The sequence below is a fragment of the Lutra lutra genome, chromosome 1 (genome assembly GCF_902655055.1).
Source record: "Lutra lutra chromosome 1, mLutLut1.2, whole genome shotgun sequence".
NCBI lineage: Eukaryota > Metazoa > Chordata > Mammalia > Carnivora > Mustelidae > Lutra > Lutra lutra.
In genome coordinates, this window is record NC_062278.1 from 47,862,303 (window position 1) to 47,879,369 (window position 17,067).

The following is a 17,067-nucleotide window of genomic DNA, read 5'->3' on the forward strand; positions in this document are numbered from 1 at the left end:
GTGAGTGTAATCGTAGTCCCTCTAGGAAGCTCCCTAGTATCTGCTGCCTCTCTTGACCCTAAAGGGCTTTCTAGAGGAGGCAGGCCTGAGGTGGGGTTGCGAAGGCAAAAAATGTAATTGTGATGAAGAATATGAGAAAACACAGAAAAACGGCAGGTCAACAATCAACAGGATGAAAGATTTCAACATTTTTTAACAAAAACACCAACATTTAGATATTCTAAGACAGCTCCCAACTTAGTAATATTACTATCAGCCATAATTGATGTCCTAAAACAATTTTTTTAAATTTAAGTATAATTAAACATTTTTCTAATACCTAATAACTGCACAGGCCATGAAATATTTATTTAAACATGACATCTAATGTTAGCCCATCATAACATCACAGAAATGTGATATTTTATAAGTTCATAAATTAATTAAAAATAGCATATTGGTTACTATATCAGAAATATTTTTGATTGACAGCACTATTTCTGAGACAGCAGAATTATGAAATAGATTTAGATCTTCCCCCAATTAATACCCTGTTTTGTGTTACTGAATGAACTGAAAAAACTCTCAGCAGTGTTAGCATTGACTACATTAACTGCTGGGTATAATTTTTGTGCAGCTGAAGCCATTTACTTCTAAAGGAAGGAAGCCTGAGTGCCTAAATTTATTCTAATTCAAGAAAACATAAAGTACTATAAGTTACCATATTTATTTACCCCAAAGAAGAAAATAAATGAAGACAATGCATATTCTTCTTCTTTATTTGCTCTAATATTCTTTAAATAACAAATTTCCCAGAGCCTGAGGAATATGAACTTCATGCCTTCCTAATTTACACTTTGTCAGCAACCTTGTATTATAGATGCTACTTTGTTCAAGGGCTACAGGATGGAGGACAAGACTCATTGTGTTGCTCCAGCCAATATTACCATGTGACCCTGGGCATAATCCCTTGTTTCCATAATAGGAACCTGGTATTAACGTACCATCTGCCATTTAGTGAATGAAATTTACATATGGAATAGAACATAATTTATTGTGATTCAGAGTTAAATAACATTTACTCAGTGGCTGATACTATAGGAGGCTTTTTATATCTTCTCTCCTTTTACATACTGAGAGTAGAGATTAAATCTATGTTTCTCTTAGAAATATTACAATGTCATCTATGGAAGCTGAATCTATAGTAGGAGCTCAGGTGAAAATAGTCATGCTTTCTTATGGATGATGCAGGCATGACTCGGTTGTCTAATAAACAATGTAGTCAGGCCATAAGGTACACATGGTGAATCAAACCCTCTTCATACCTAAGTTCCTGCATGTATGCATTAAAAAACAAAGACAAGAATATTAAAAGTCATAGGACATTAAAATCTAAGATTTTATATAAAATATATGTGACATTAGGAATATTAAAAGATTATAAAATATTAAAATTCCTCTGTGACCTACACAGTATTTAGGGTGCTAATGAACACATCAGTAAGAGCAGCAGTGAAAGAATATGTCACTGGATAACGTAAGACACCACAGAAACACAAATTCAGTCCCCTCACAGCATTCCTAATTCACTAAAAAAATGAAACACAAAACACTAAAATCATTAAGGCCCTTCAGGTTACCTGCACTTGCAATAAATTTTTTTTTAGATTTTATTTATTTGTGTATTTATTTGTCAGAGAGAGAAAGAGAGCACACAAGCAGGCAGAGTGGCAGGCAGAGGCAGAGAGAGAAGCGGGCTCCCTGCCAAGCAAGGAGCCCAAAGTGGGACTCCATCCCAGGACCCGGGGATCATGACATGAGCTGAAGGCAGCAGCTTAACCGACTGAGCCACCCAGGTGTCCCTGTAATAAATTCTATCCCATAAACTGAATAGCCTCTTTGGGTTAACACTCTCTTAACAGACTGTTTTAAAGTGCTCTTTCTCTGAAAAATTGTCAACACTTAATTGGTCAGCACAAACGGACACCAAAAAAACACATTTTTCTGTATGTATATTACATACATAAACATAGTATTAATTTGTGTGTAAATAAAAACAAAAAAAACCTGTGCATATAAACTGAAATTCATTAATAAAAATCTTAAGAATTCAAGAGTTTTTAAATGTCGGCTACCACAACAAAAATAAGGAACAATAAAAACGCTAAAAATAGAAACCTAGCTAAATGTACTCAGAATTCAAAGATTCCCATAAAATTACTATATAATTAAGGGAGCAAGCAATCTTAAATAACTCACGCTCTATTTTTAAAACCAAAAGCATCTCATGAAAAAACCCAACAAAATAAAACCAAAAACAAAACAACTAGTTATAGAAATCTGGACTCTATTAGAAAGTAGTTCTATATTCTACCCTGTTTCATTTACAAGTTGATTTAATCTAATATAAGATGGAAAAAATGGTAAGTATTTGCCAAAAAAATGTGGTTAAAGAAGGTAGCAATCAGAAAACTTTTAAACTATTGGTGTTAATTCTAAAAATAACCTAACAGTTTAGCAATTTTGGACATTGCTGCTATGAACATTGTGGTGCAGATGCCCCTTTTTTTCACTACATCTGTATCTTTGGGTCAAATACCCAGTAGTGCAACTGCTGGGTTGTAGGGTACTTCTATTTTTAATGTCCTGAGGAACCTCCATATGGTTTTCCAGAGTGGCTGCACCAGTTTGCATTCCAACCAACAGCAGAGGAGGGTTTCCCTGTCTCTGCATCCTCACCAACATCTGTTGCTTCCTAAGTTGTTAATTTTAGCCACTCTGACTGGTGTGAGGTGGTATATCATTGTGGCTTTGATTTGTATTTCCCTGATGGCTAGTGATGCTGAACATTTTTTATGTGTCTCTTGGCCATTTGTATGTCTTCTTTGGAGAAATGTCTGTACATGTCTTCTGCCCATTTCTTGACTGGATTATTAGTTTTTTTGGGGTGTTGAGTTTGATAAGTTCTTTACAGATCTTGGATACCACCCCTTTATCTGTAATGTCATATGCAAATATCTTTTCCCTTCCGTGGGTTGCCTCTTAGTTTTGCTGTTTCCTTTCTACATCAAAAACTAATGATGTATTATATGCTGTCTAACTGAACATAATAATAATAATAAACCTAACATATAACAATAATCCTGTCAAATGGGAATATTTCCCAGGCTCAGCTGTTTGTAAGGCATAAACAGATGGCTCTCAGATTCTAAGGGTTCAGGAGGCAATGAAGAAAGTGTTGGTAAATTCCAGTTAGAAAGTTCATTAGTATATACCTTGGCTCATTTTATTTCACATGAAATTTTAAACTATTTACTATTTTTTCCTACTAAAAAAGCACAAACCTACAAAAGTATGACCACTACAAAATTATGGACTGGTAAAATCTGAAATAAAGAGGTTTAACATTACTTTTTACGGATGATGTCATGTTCTACGAAAGAAGTACTGACTATCACTTCTTAGCTGCATGTGTAACTAAGACACATACATCTACTCCCATCAATTTATGGTACATAACAGAGGCTGCCTTAAAGGACTTGAAGCTTTCAATGCAAATATAGATATGTCTTCTGAGCTCATTGTTCTTTAACTAAAATAACTTAAACATTATTGTCCAGAGTCATCCTACAAATGTGTTTTCCCTAGAAACTGGTTAATGTTAAACAGATTCAAAACCAAGTATTTGGATCACTCACCTATAAAATTTATTTTTCAAATCCAGTGGTAAATGTTTTTAATTTTACATTTTAGAATGAAAATGTCAGTCTCCTTTATTACTAACTAGATAAAAAGATCTGACTTACTGACTCTGGACCTCTGAATAACTGGTTTTGCTTGTCTCAGTAAGACCAGCAGTAACTTGGGAATTTCTCTCAATAGACCTTCTCACGAATGGTTGCTAATATGAGGTCTAGGACATCTCTAGGGTCTACATATTTTTTCAATTTTCAAATAAAAGTTTCAATTTCAAGAAAGGATGCTTTCTTGTCAAATGCTTTTTCTGCATCTATTGAAAGTATCATATGGTTCCTGTTCTTTCTTTTATGTAGTCTATCACACTGATTGATTTGCAGATGTTGAACGACACTTATGGCCTAGGAATAAATCCCACTTAGTCATGGTAATTTTTTAAATGTACTGTTGGATCCTATTAGCTAGTATCTTGGTGAGAATTTTGCATTCATGTTCATCAGTGATATTGGTCTGTTATTCTCCTTTTTGGTGGGATCTTTGGTTTTAGGATCAAGGTAATACTGGCCTCATATAAAGAGTTTGGAAGTTTTTCTTTCTATTTTTTTTAAACAGCTTGAGAAGAATAGATATCACTTCTTCAAATGTTTGAGAAGAATAACTCTGGGAAGCCCCCTGGCCCTGGACTCTTGTTTATTGGGAGGTTGCTGATTACTGCCTCAATTTCCTTGCTGGTTACAGATCTGTTAAGTTTTCCTAATTCTTCCTGTTTCAGTTTTGGTAGTTGATACGTTTTTAGGAATGCATCCATTCCCTCCAGCTAGCCTAATTTGTTGGCATATAGTCGCCCATAATATGTTCTAATAATGGTTTGTATTTCCTCAGTATTGGTTGTGCTCTCTCCTGTTTCATTCATGATTTTATTCATTTGGGCCCTTTCCCTTTGTTTTTGATAAAACTGGCTAGCAGTTTATCGATCGTATTAATTCTTTCAAAGAACAAGCTTCTAGTTTCATTGATTTGTTCTACGATTCTCTTGGTTTCTCTATCATTGATTTCTGCTCTAATCTTTATTAATTCTCGTCTCAAGCTAAGCTTAGGCTTTATTTGCTGTTCCTTCTCCAGCTCCTTTAGGAGTAATGTTGGGTTTCTTGTTTCTTGAGAAAGGCTTGTATTGCTACAGAGTTCCCTCTTAGGACCATCTTTGGTGTATCTCAAAGGGTTTGAACAGTTGTGTTTTCATTTTCATTTGTTTCCATAGGTTTTTTCATTCTTCTTTAATTTCCTGGTTGACCCATTCATTCTTAATAGGATACTTTTAACCTCCATATATTTGAGATCTTGCCAAATTTCCTCCTGTGATTAAGTTCAAATTTCGAAGCACTGTGGTCTGAAAATATGCAGGGAGTGATCCCAATCTTTTGGTACCTTTTGACCCCTGACTTGTGACCCAGTATGTGACCTATTCTGGAGAATGTCCCATGTGCACTTCAGAAGAGTGTGTATTCTGTTGCTTTAGGATGGGATGTTCTGAATATTTTGAAGTCCATCTGGTCCAGTGTGTCATTCAAAGCCCTTGTTTCCTTGTTGTGATCTGCTTCAAAGATCTGTCTATTGCATAAGTGGGGTGTTAAAGTCCCCTACTATTATTATCAATATGTTTCTTTTATTATTAACTGGTTTATCTAATAGGCTGCTCCCTGGTTAGGGACATACATATTTATAATTGTTAGATCTTCTTGTTGGATAGACTGTTTAATTACCATATAGTGTACTTGCTTATCTCTTTTGGTTTAAAATCTAATTTGTCTGATATATGCATTGCTTCCCCAGCTTTCTTTTGATGTTCATTAGCATGATAAATGGTTTTCCACCCCCTCATTTTCAATCTGGAGGTGTCCTTGGGTCTAAAATGAGTCTCTTGCAGATAGCTTATCAACAGGTCTTGCTTTTTTATCCAATTTGATATCCTGTGTCTTTTGATTGGGGCATTTAGCCCATTTACATTCAGAATAACTACTGAAAGACATGAACTTAGTGCCACCATATTACCTGTAAAGCCTCTGTTTCTGTACATTGTCCTTGCTCCTTTCTGGTCTATGTTAACTTCTGGGCTCTCTCCTCGCTTAAAAGATCTCCTTTAATATTTCTTACAGGGCTGGTTTACTGATCACAAATTTTTTTAGCTTCCATTTGTCCTGGAAGTTTTTTTAAATCTCTACTATTATTTGGAATGACAGACTTGATGGATAAAGTATTCTTGGCTGCCTGCATTCTCATTTAGCTTCCTAAATATATCGTGCTTATCCTTTTGGCCTACCAGGTCTCTAAGGATAGGTCTGCTGCCAATCTAATGTTTCTACCCATATAGGTCATGGACCTTGTTCCAAGCTTGTTCCAAGCTTCTTTCAGTATTTTCTCTTTGTCTCTGAGATTTGAAAGCTTCACTACTATATCTTGGGTTGTTGACCTATTTTTACTGATTTTGAGGGGCGTTTCTCTGTGTTTTCTGGACTTAAATGCCTATTTCCATCCCCAGATTAGGAAGTTCTCTGCTAAAATTTGCTCCAATATACCTTCTGTCTCCCTGTCTCTGCCTTTCCTCTTCTGGAATCCCAAATATTCTAATATTGTTTCACTTTACGGTATTACTTGTCTCTTGAATTCTCCCCCTCATGATCCAGTAGTTGTTTATCTTTCTTTTTCTCAGCTTCCTTATTCTCCATCACTTTGTTTTCTATATCATTAATTCTCTTTTCTCATTTATCCTAGCAGTTACAGACTCCATTTTTTATTGTACCTCATGAATAGCCTTTTTGATTTGACTTGATTGGATTTCAGTTCTTTTATTTCTCCAGAAGGGGATTCTCTAGTGTCTTCAATGATTTTTTTCAAGCCCAGCTGGTATCTTTATATTCATTTTTCTAAACTCCAGTTCTGGCATCTTACTTATATCCATATTGATCAGGTCCCTCTTGTTCTCTTTTTTGAGATGAGTTTTTCCATTTTGCCATTCTTGCAGAAAGTGGTCGCTTTTCTATTTGTAGGATTCCAGCAATTCCTTTCTTAGATCTGAGGTTGGGTTTACAGTGTTCTGAATGATTTGACAGCAATCTAGCTGAATTCCCGGGACCAGACAAAACTAAGATCTCCTATTCCCCTTTTAAAAAATTTATTTATTTGAGAGAGAGAGAGAGAGAGAGAGAGAGAGAAAGATAGCAGAGCAAGCAAGAGAGAACATGAGTGGGGTGGGGGAGAGGCAGAAGCAGGGTCCCCGCTGAGCGGGAGTCTGATGTGGGGCTCAGTCCCAGGACCCTGGGATCTGAGCCAAAGGCAGATGCTTAACCAACTGAGCCACCCAGGCACCCCTTTTGTTTATTAAAACTCTTCACAGTATAGGGATAGAGGGAACACACCTCAATATTACAAAAGCCATATATGAAAAGCCCACAGTGAATATCATTCTCAATGGGAAAAAACTGAGAGCTTTTCCCCTAAGGTCAGGAACATGGCAACGATGTCCACTATCACCACCACTGTTCAACAATGTACTAGAAATCCTAGCCTCAGTAATCAGACAACAAAAAGAAATAAAAGGCATCCAAATTGGCAAAGAAGTCAAAATCCCACTCTTTGCCTATTACATGATACTCTATGTGGATATCCAAAAGACGCCACCCCCAAATTACTGGAACTCAGCAATAAACCTAACCAAAGAGGAAAAGGATCTGTACTCAGCAAACTATAAAACTCATAAAAAAAATTGAGGAAGACGCAAAGAAATGGAAAAACATTCCATGCTCATGGATTGGAAGAACAAATACTGCTAAAATGTCTATGCTACCTACAGCAATCTATACACTCAATGCAATCCCTATCAAAACATCAACTTTTTTCACAGAGCTGGAACAAATAATCCTAAAATTTGTATGGAACAGGAAAAGAGCCCAAATAGCCAAAGTAATGTTGAGAAAGAAAACCAAAGCTGGTGGCATCACAATTCCAGACTTTAAGCTCTATTACAAAGCTGTCATCATCAAGACAGTATGGTACTGGCACAAAAACAGACACATAGAGCAACGGAACAGAATAGAGAGCCCAGAAATAGACCCTCAAGTCTATGGTCAACTAATCTTTGACAAAGCAGGAAAGAATGTCCAATGGAAAAAAGTCTCTTCAATAAATGGTGTTGGGAAAATTGGACAGCCACATGCAGAATGAAACTAGATCACTTTCTGACACCATACAGAAAAATAAACTCAAAATAGATGAAAGACCTAAATATGAGACAAGAATCCACCAAAATCCTAGAGGACAAGGCAGAAACCTCTGAATTTAGCCACAGCAACTTCTTGTCAGACAAAAGCAAAAATGAACTATTGGGACTTCATCAAGATAAAAAGGTTCTGCACAGCCAAGGAAAGAGTTGACAAAACCAAAAGACAACTGACAGAATGGGAGATATCTACCTGCAAATGTCTTACCAGATAAAGGGCTAGTATCCAAAATCCATAAAGAACTTATCAAACTCAACACCCAAAAAACAAATAACCTAATCAAGAATGGGCAGAAGATATGAAGACATTTCTCCAATGAAGACATACAGATGGTCAACAGACACATGATAAAATACTCAACATCACAGACACATGATAAAATGCTCAATGTCACTTGGCATTATGGAAATGCAAATCAAAACCACAATGAGATATCACCTCACATCAGTCAGAATGGCTAAAATTAACAAGTCAGGAAATGACAGATGATGGCAAGGACACGGAGAAAGGGGAGCCCTCCTCTTACACTTTCGGTGGAAATGCAAGCTGGTGCAACCACTCTGGGAAATAGCACAGAGGTTCCTCAGAAAGTTGAAAATACAGCTACCCTACAACCCAGCAACTGCACTATAAGGTACCCACTCCAAAGATACAAGTGTCGTGATCTAAAGAGGCACCTGCACTGCAATGTTTATAGCAGTAATGTCCACAAAAGCCAAACTATGGAAAGTGCCCAAAAGTCCATTAACAGATGAATGGATAAAGAAGATGTGGTATATATGTAAAATGGAATACTACTTAGCCATCAAAAAAAGAAATCTTGCCATCTGTGACAATGTAGATTGTCATTGAACTAGAGGGTATTATGCTAAGCAAAATAAGTCAATCAGATGATCTGACTCACATGTGGAATCGAAGAAACAAAACAGAGGACCACAGGGGAAGGGAGGGAAAAATAAGACCAAATGAAATCAGAAAGGGAGACAAACTGTAAGAGACTCTTAATCGTAGAAAATAAACTGAGGGGAGGGGGAAAAGGGATGCGGATACTGGGTGATGGACATTAAGGAGGGCATGTGATGTAATGAGCACTGGGTATTATATAAGACTGATGAATCACTGATCTCTACCTCTGAAACTAATAATACAGTGTATGTTAATTGAATTTAAATTTAAAAAATTAAAAAAAAATAAATCTTTAAAAAAATTTCAATTTCATAAGTCAAGCAGAGAGAGTCAATTATCATATGGTTTCACTTATTTGTGGAGCATAACAAATAGCATGGAGGACAAGGGGAGATGGAGAGGAGAAGGGAGTTGAGGGAAATTGGAAGGGGAGGTGAACCATGAGAGACTATGGACTCTGAAAAACGATCTGAGAATTTTGAAGGGGTGGGGGGTGGGAGGTTGGGGGCACCAGGTGGTGGGTATTGTAGAGGGCACGGATTGCATAGAGCACTGGGTGTGGTGCAAAAATAATGAATATTGTTATGCTGAAAAAATAAAAAAAATAAAAAAAATAAACATGTTTAAAAAAAAAAAAATTTCAATTTCAGAAAGTCTAGCTGGAATTTGATATAATTATACCAACCCGGAGTAAAAAATACCAATCCTCTAATAATTACTGCACATGTTAATAATAGTTGTTTTGTATTTCCTTGCAACCCAATGGGCAAAAAGAAAAAGTTCCTTTCACTGGCAGATATAATCTTTCAAAACTGAGATTTACAGGTAAAAATTAAGAGATAACTGGTAATGGAAAAGACTGGATAGTACTGCTCAAAGATCAATAAAACTAACTGAGAGGAATAAAACCATGAAAGTTATGAAAAGTGGACACAAAAGTGAAGAGGACACCAAGTAAAGTGCCCTAAACACAACCTGGGTATTCAAGGAGTTCCGATTCATACAAAAGGGCGGCTTTGTGTCCAAAGCCTCCTACTACAACTGAAAATCATGTAGGAAGAATCTTAGTATTTTGAAATGTTTTCTTGTAGCAGACAGGTCTGTTTCTCAAGTCTTTAGAAAGGATTAGAATCTGGCTTAATTCTAGAGTTACATTTATAATAAGACCTCTTAATTCAATCATTTCTGACCCAGAGTCCTCCAATAGCCTCTTCACTGGACTCCCTACTATTATTCCTGTCTTCAACCCACTTTTCACAGAGCAGAGAAGATCGTAAGAATAAACAAAAACAAGTCCAATCATATCACTACTCAGCTCTAACAGCTTCCATAATTCTTAGGAATAAGCTCCAACCCTGACATTTTCTACAAGGCCCTGAATAACATGAACTACTCACCAAACAGTCAATTCCACCTTAGCTGTGCCAGCTTCCTTTCTTGCTCCTCCAAAGCTCCTTCCCACCACAGGGTCTTTGCATCTGTTATTCTCTTCCCTAGAATAGTTTCCTTTTCCTTCTTGTCCATCTAGAACCTCCCAATTAATCCTTGGGTCCCTGCTTAAAAGTGACTTCCTGTAAAAGTTAGGCTCTTTATGATCTCCCACTCCTCCCACCCTTCTGGCCTATTGTTGGAACTTTCCCTTCATCATACTCCTTGCCATAACTGGAACTGAGCTTCTACTATATGTTTAATGCTTTTTCCCAACCGTGTACTGTAAGCTCCATGAAGGAATAACTGTCCCTTATTTATACTGCTGTTTTCCCAGTGCTAGGCATATTTCAGGAAATACAGCACTGAAGGAAATGTAATTTTGCCATGTGTTCTTGCATAAAGGCATGAAAATTAATCTACGTCACACAAAATCATGACTCTATCAACAATACATAGCATAACATTAGCAAGTGTTTGTGAGAGTTTAACAAACAAAGAAGCTGTTGTAGCAAAATTTTTCACAATCTTTTCATTCCCAAATACTCTAAATTTCTAACTAGGTTGCTAAGCTGGGGACACATAGTGATGTTCCTTGAAAGTATTCATAGAATTCAGTGTGGCAGCAAAGTTTTCTGGATGGAAACAAACAGGCTCTCAAACCCAAACCAATCAGCATTCAGATGAATGAGTCATTAAAAGAAATTGTGTCTGAAAGGCCACCCAAGAAGAAATGGTAAGAAATTCACCCAGGGTTCCCTTGGATTTAGCCAATTGACTTTTTTTTTTTTTTAAGATTTTATTTATTTATTTGACAGACAGAGATCACAAGTAGTTAGAGAGAGAAGGGGAAAACAGTCTCCCCACTGAGCAGAGAGTCTGATGCCGGGCTTGATCCCAGGACCCTGAGATCATGACCTGAGCCAAAAGCAGAGGCTTAACCCACTGAGCTACCCAGGCACCCAGCCAATTCACTTATAACTTCAAATAAAACAAATACTTTCTAGAGGAAGCAAGTATACACAGAAACCTAAGTAAAAACTCAGGAAAGAGGTGTGAAATGAGGAATTCCCATGATTATGCCTTTACTATAAAAAAGTTCCAGATTGGGTGCCCGGGTAGCTCAGTGGGTTAAAACCTCTGCCTTAGGCTCAGGTCATGATCCCACGGTCCTGGGATCGAGCCCCACATCGGGCTCTCTGCTCTGCGGGGAGCCTGCTTCCTCTTCTCTTTCTGCCTGCCTCTCTGCCTACTTGTGATCTCTGTCTGTCAAATAAATAAATAAAATCTTAAAAAAAAAGTTCCAGATTATGGTAGATATTTCAAAGAACTTTGATATCTAAGATTCATATAAAATAGTGACATAACCACTTGAAATCTGGCAGACATATGTAAGTCTACACCATACTGATTCTGTTACCTGAGATCACTGTCAAATCTTAAACTTTAATATAGGACGTTCAGTTTTCTGTGGAACAAAGAAGCTCCATAATTTAAATACAATATATAAAAATTTTTTTTTAAATGAAGGGATATTTATTTTCAAGAATGTTAGCAAGGGGCACCTGGGTGGCTCAGCTGCTTAAGCAGCCAACTCTTGATTTTGGCTCAGGTTGTGGTCTCGGGGTTCTGGGATCCAGCTCCATGTTGGGCTCCACACTAAGCAGGGAGTCTGCCTAAGGATTCTCTCCCTCTCCCTCTGCCCTTCCCCATACTTGTGTGAGCATATGTGTGCATGTGCACACTCTCTAAAATAAATAAATAAATCTTAAAAAAAGAAACCTTCAACTCAATACTTAATGAAGAGAGAAAGGGGAAAATATGAAGAAAAAAATTAACAATTTAAACTGACAGCGAGAGGAGGCAACTCAAGGAGCTTTAGAAGCAAATGAATTGTATATTTTCTATCCTCTCACCTATCAACTCAAGACTTCCAAGAAATAAACCTGAAAGGATGGGAAGCTACCATCATCTCACTCAGTGTTTTCTATCTTACCTTCCTGATAGTGGGGAATGAATATATGTTTGTGGTGTATGGTGGTGAAAGGAGGAAACTAACATTTGTTTCATGCCTACTGTGTCATGTGCTTACAGACACTACACACATATTAGAGTTAGTCCTTGGAACCAATCCACAGAGGTTACAGAAGTAAGATGACTGGCCAGCATTCACCTGGCGAGCATGTGACAGAGGCAGGGGTGTTCCTCCTACAACACCTTGCTGCCTTACTTGCCCTGGTTCTATGGGAAACATTTTCATTTTGTGTGATGTTTCCAGTTTCTTCCTTTCCATTATTCCATCCAAATAAGTCTTCTTTCTCATTCTCTCAGAGCAATTTTATTAGCTTTCCCACTTTGTTCCATAGCTCAGAAATTAGGAAAAAGTAAACCTTTCTTCCCACAGAACAGCTGCTCCTTTATCACATTCTAAATAAACTGCTAATGATACCTATCGTGTTTATCTCGAACCCCCAGAGCTGAAAAGGAACAGCTTGCACTGCCCTCAGTCATTCTCAGTGCACAGCATTCTCACATGTAGAAGGTTCTCAATTTTCTCACTTATATAACATAAAGTAACAGCTTTTTAAAAATTTTAAGTTGTCGGGTGCCTGGGTGGCTCAGTGGGTTAAAGCCTCTGCCTTCGGCTCAGGTCATGATCCCAGGGTCCTGGGATCGAGCCCCACATCGGGCTGTCTACTCAGCAGGAAGCCTGCTTCCCTCTCTCTCTGCCTGCCTCTCTGCCTTCTCTGTCTGTGAAATAAATAAATAAAATCTTAAAAAAAAATTTTTTTAAGTTGTCAGCTTAGTTAAATCATTGTTCAATATCAAAATAATCATCTATTTTCTGATTTAAATGATTGCTTTGTCTGACATATCCTTGCATTAGGAGCACTTCCTAAAACTTTCCTATCACAGTGCTCTCAATAGCAGAGGAAACAAATCCATGCCACAGTAGCCAAAATTCATGAGAGATTTTATTCAAGTCTCACATTTTATTTTAGAAGTTCAAGTAAATTTTGCATTCTGTTCCACTCAATAGTCTTGCTTTTAATTTCCCTCCTTGGCACTATCAACAGTAACAATCTAGCCAGTATCTCAGGTTTATTTTGCAGCATCTCAGACAGCATTCCGAAGCATACTCCTGGTAGAGTCAGAATCTATTCTTCTGAGAAGAATGGTAATGTGGTCTTTAACACAGTACTATGAAATGGTAAGCTGTGGATAATGAAACTTTATATTTATATGACACATTTCAATAACTGACAGATTTTTAAAACATTATTGTCATTTCTGTTCCAATCTTATAAAAGTGAAAAATCAGTATTTCCTCTACTGTGAAAAGGGAAGTGTATGAAACTTATATGATTATTAGTATATGAAATTAATAAAAATTTAATATACTTCCAATTTTTAGAATTCTGAAACTGAACTAATTTTATTCAGAAAATTTATATATGTGTTATTAACTGTTTAGTCTTTCTACTCTATTCTAATCTCGAATAACAAGTACTAGAAGAAACACTTCATTTTTATTTTTACAAATTGGAAAATGTAGAAGTTGTGAAATAAAGTTGAAAATTACCTTGTTTCTCTATAATGGAGTATGAGGCCAAAAATCCTCGTCCAGAAACATGGATCCCACTCATGAACAGCACTGTAATTTCACTGCTTTTTGATTCAATTGAATGGTTCATCTGCAACCCCAGACCACAGTATTTGCCTAGGAATGAAGAAAAAAAGATATTTGGTATAACTCTCATGAAGTCAGTAATATTTACAATGTAGGTAAGAGCATCAGAAAAATATACCAAACTGGACATTAAACAGAAAATGATGACTAGAATGTTTAATAATTAAAAATCACATTACTCTGAAGAAAAGACAGCCAAGCAATAACTGTAAATAATTCAAAGGGAAAAAATGGTATAAGCATCAGTGATCTTACAAAGTTCAATTTCTTGTGAAAGACATTTCTTGTACACTCTTAGAATAGTGAGGAATTAAAAAAAAAAATCTTAAAAGCATTTCATGCATGCAGGTGGCACATAAGCAAATGTATAGGTAATCAGTAATTTTCTAACATACTCCCCACAAGGTGCCCCTAGATTCCTGGGCTTAGGGTACCTCTTAAACCTTTTTCAGACTCCCCTCAATTCTTCTTCCAGGGAATGACTGAACTTTAAGTCAATCCCTTTAGGTAATCATGCCCAGTCCTACAACTTTAACTATGCTCTGACAATTCACATACACCTCTACCCAGAGCTTTTTTCTTGAACTTTAGGTATATATATATCCAACTGCCAACTTTTTTCCTTTAATGTCTGAAATATAAAAAGCATATCCTCAATACAGATTAATAAAAGGGAAAAAGAATAAAATTAGAGCAAGATTTCTACCAATAACTAACAAAAATGCATTTTTTAAAAATATTTTATTTATTTGACAGAGATCACAAGTAGGCAGAGAGGCAGGCAGGGAGAGAAAAAGAAGCAGCTCCCCGCAGAGCAGAGAGCCCAATGTGGGGCTCGATCCCAGGACCCTGGGATCATGATCTGAGCTGAAGGCCAAGGCTTTAACCCACTGAGTCACCCAGGCACCCCAAAAATGCATTTTCTTAAGTGCCTGGTAACCTAACAAATTCTGAATAAAGAATAACATTCCAAAAATGTTTTTGGTTGTGGCAACATCATTCTAGAGTAAGAATAATGTGTACTTCCACAAACACCATTTTCAAGGACTATGTATGATTTTGTGAATAAAATATCCTAAGCAATCAAGAAAAGCCCAATAGAACTGGTACGGGAGTTTAACAATGTCACAGGATCCATATAAAAAAATCAATTATATTTCCACATACTTGTCACAAATACTCTGAAATGAAATTTTTAAAACTTCTAACAGCATCAAAAATATTAGAATATTTGGGATAAATTTTTAAAGAAGAAATTCAAGGGATGCTGGGGTGGCTCAGTCAGTTAAGCATCTGACTCTTGATTTCACCTCAAGGTCATCTCAGGGCTGTGGCATCAAGCCCCCTGTTGGGCTCTGCCATGTGGTGGAGCCTGATTAAGATTCTTTCTCTCTGGGGCACCTGGGTGGCTTAGTGGGTTAAATCCTCTGCCTTCGGCTCAGGTGATGATCTCAGGGTCTTGGGATCGAGCCCCACATCAGGCTCTCTGCTCAGCGGGGAGCCTGCTTCCTCCTCTCTCTCTGCCTGCCTCTCTGCCGACTTGTGATCTCTGCTCTGTCAAATAAATAAATAAAATCTTAAAAAAAAAAAAAAAAAGATTCTTTCTCTCTGCCCCAACCCCCTGGCTCATGGCACTTAAAAAAAAAAAAAAATCAAAACCAGCACACCACAAAATAGAAAACACTGCTGAGAAAAACTAAAGGAAAACTAAATAAAATGGGAAACAGACCAACTTCATGAAGTGAAAGACTCAATACTGTTAAGATGTCACTTCTCCCTACATTGATCTATTGATTCAATGTAATCCCTGGCAAAATCCTAGTTTTTTTTTCTTTTTAGAAATTAACAAATTGAGGCTAAAATGTATATGGAAATGCAAAGGACAGAGAACAGCCAGAACTGTGTAGTGAAAAAGACAGTTGAAAGACTATTATAACCTGACTTTAAACTTATTATAAAACCACAGTAATCAAGACAGTGTACAATGTAACAGCAAATCTAGATCTGTATCTAAATCTTTACTTATGTTTATGTCTACACCTGTATCTCTACATATTTCAGTAGAGTAGAACAAGAGTTCAGAAATAAACCCACATATGTGGTCAACTGATTTCTGACAAAGGCATGAAGGTAATTCGATGGAGAAAGGATAACTCTTTCAACACGTATACTAAACCAGGTGGATATAAATATGCAAAAACAAATGAACTTAGAACTTTACTTCAAGTCAAAATGGATCACAGACTTAATTATAAGAGCTGAACTTGTAGAACTCTTACAAGAAAACACAGGAGAAATCTTTGTGAATTTGGGCTAGGCAAAGAGTTCTTAGATCCAACACCAAAAAGCAAGTCCATTAAAGAAAAAAATGAGTAATCTGCACTTAATCAAAATTTAAAATGTTCCCTCTTCAAAAGACACCAGTAAGAAAATGAAAAGACACAACACTGACTGGGAGAAAATATTCACACAACATTAATCTGATAAAGAGCCCATATCCAAAATGTGTAAAGAATTCTTACAACTCAAACAATTTCATCTTATAAAATGGGCAAAAGATTTAAATAGCCACATCTGTAAGATTTTATTTATTTACTTTGAGAGAGAAGGAGAGCATAAGCAGGGGCGGAGGGAGAGGGAGAAGCAAGCTCCCCACCGAGCAGAAGACCAACAGAGGGCTCTATTGCCAGGACACTGGGATCATGGCCTGAACTGAATGTAGATGCTTAACCAACTGAGCCACCCAGGTGTCCCAAACAGCCACGTCTATAAAGAAGACCTATCAAATGGCAAATAGATACATGAGAAGATGCTCAAGAGCGTTAGCCATTAGGTAAATTAATATTAAAACTATGAGATCTCATGACACTCTCACTAAAATGGCTATAATCAAAAAGACTGTTGGGCGCCTGGGTGGCTCAGTGGGTTAAGCCGCTGCCTTCAGCTCAGGTCATGATCCCAGAATCCTGGGATCGAGTCCCGCATCGGGCTCGCTGCTCAGCAGGAAGCCTGCTTCCCTTCCTCTCTCTCTGCCTGCCTCTCTGCCTGCCTCTCTGCCTACTTGTGATCTCTCTCTGTCAAATAAATAAATAA

The 17,067-nt window shown here is 37.1% G+C and overlaps 1 protein-coding gene across 2 annotated transcripts in view; it reads right to left on the bottom strand.

Moving 5' to 3' along the window:
- Positions 1-17,067, bottom strand: part of DCBLD2 (discoidin, CUB and LCCL domain containing 2) — a 95,564-nt gene that overhangs the window by 30,456 nt on the left and 48,041 nt on the right. For both annotated transcript variants that reach the window (XM_047722859.1, XM_047722852.1), the window contains one exon: positions 13,867-14,004. In XM_047722859.1, coding sequence (XP_047578815.1) covers positions 13,867-14,004 — 138 coding nt within the window. The remainder of the gene's footprint in view (positions 1-13,866; positions 14,005-17,067) is intronic.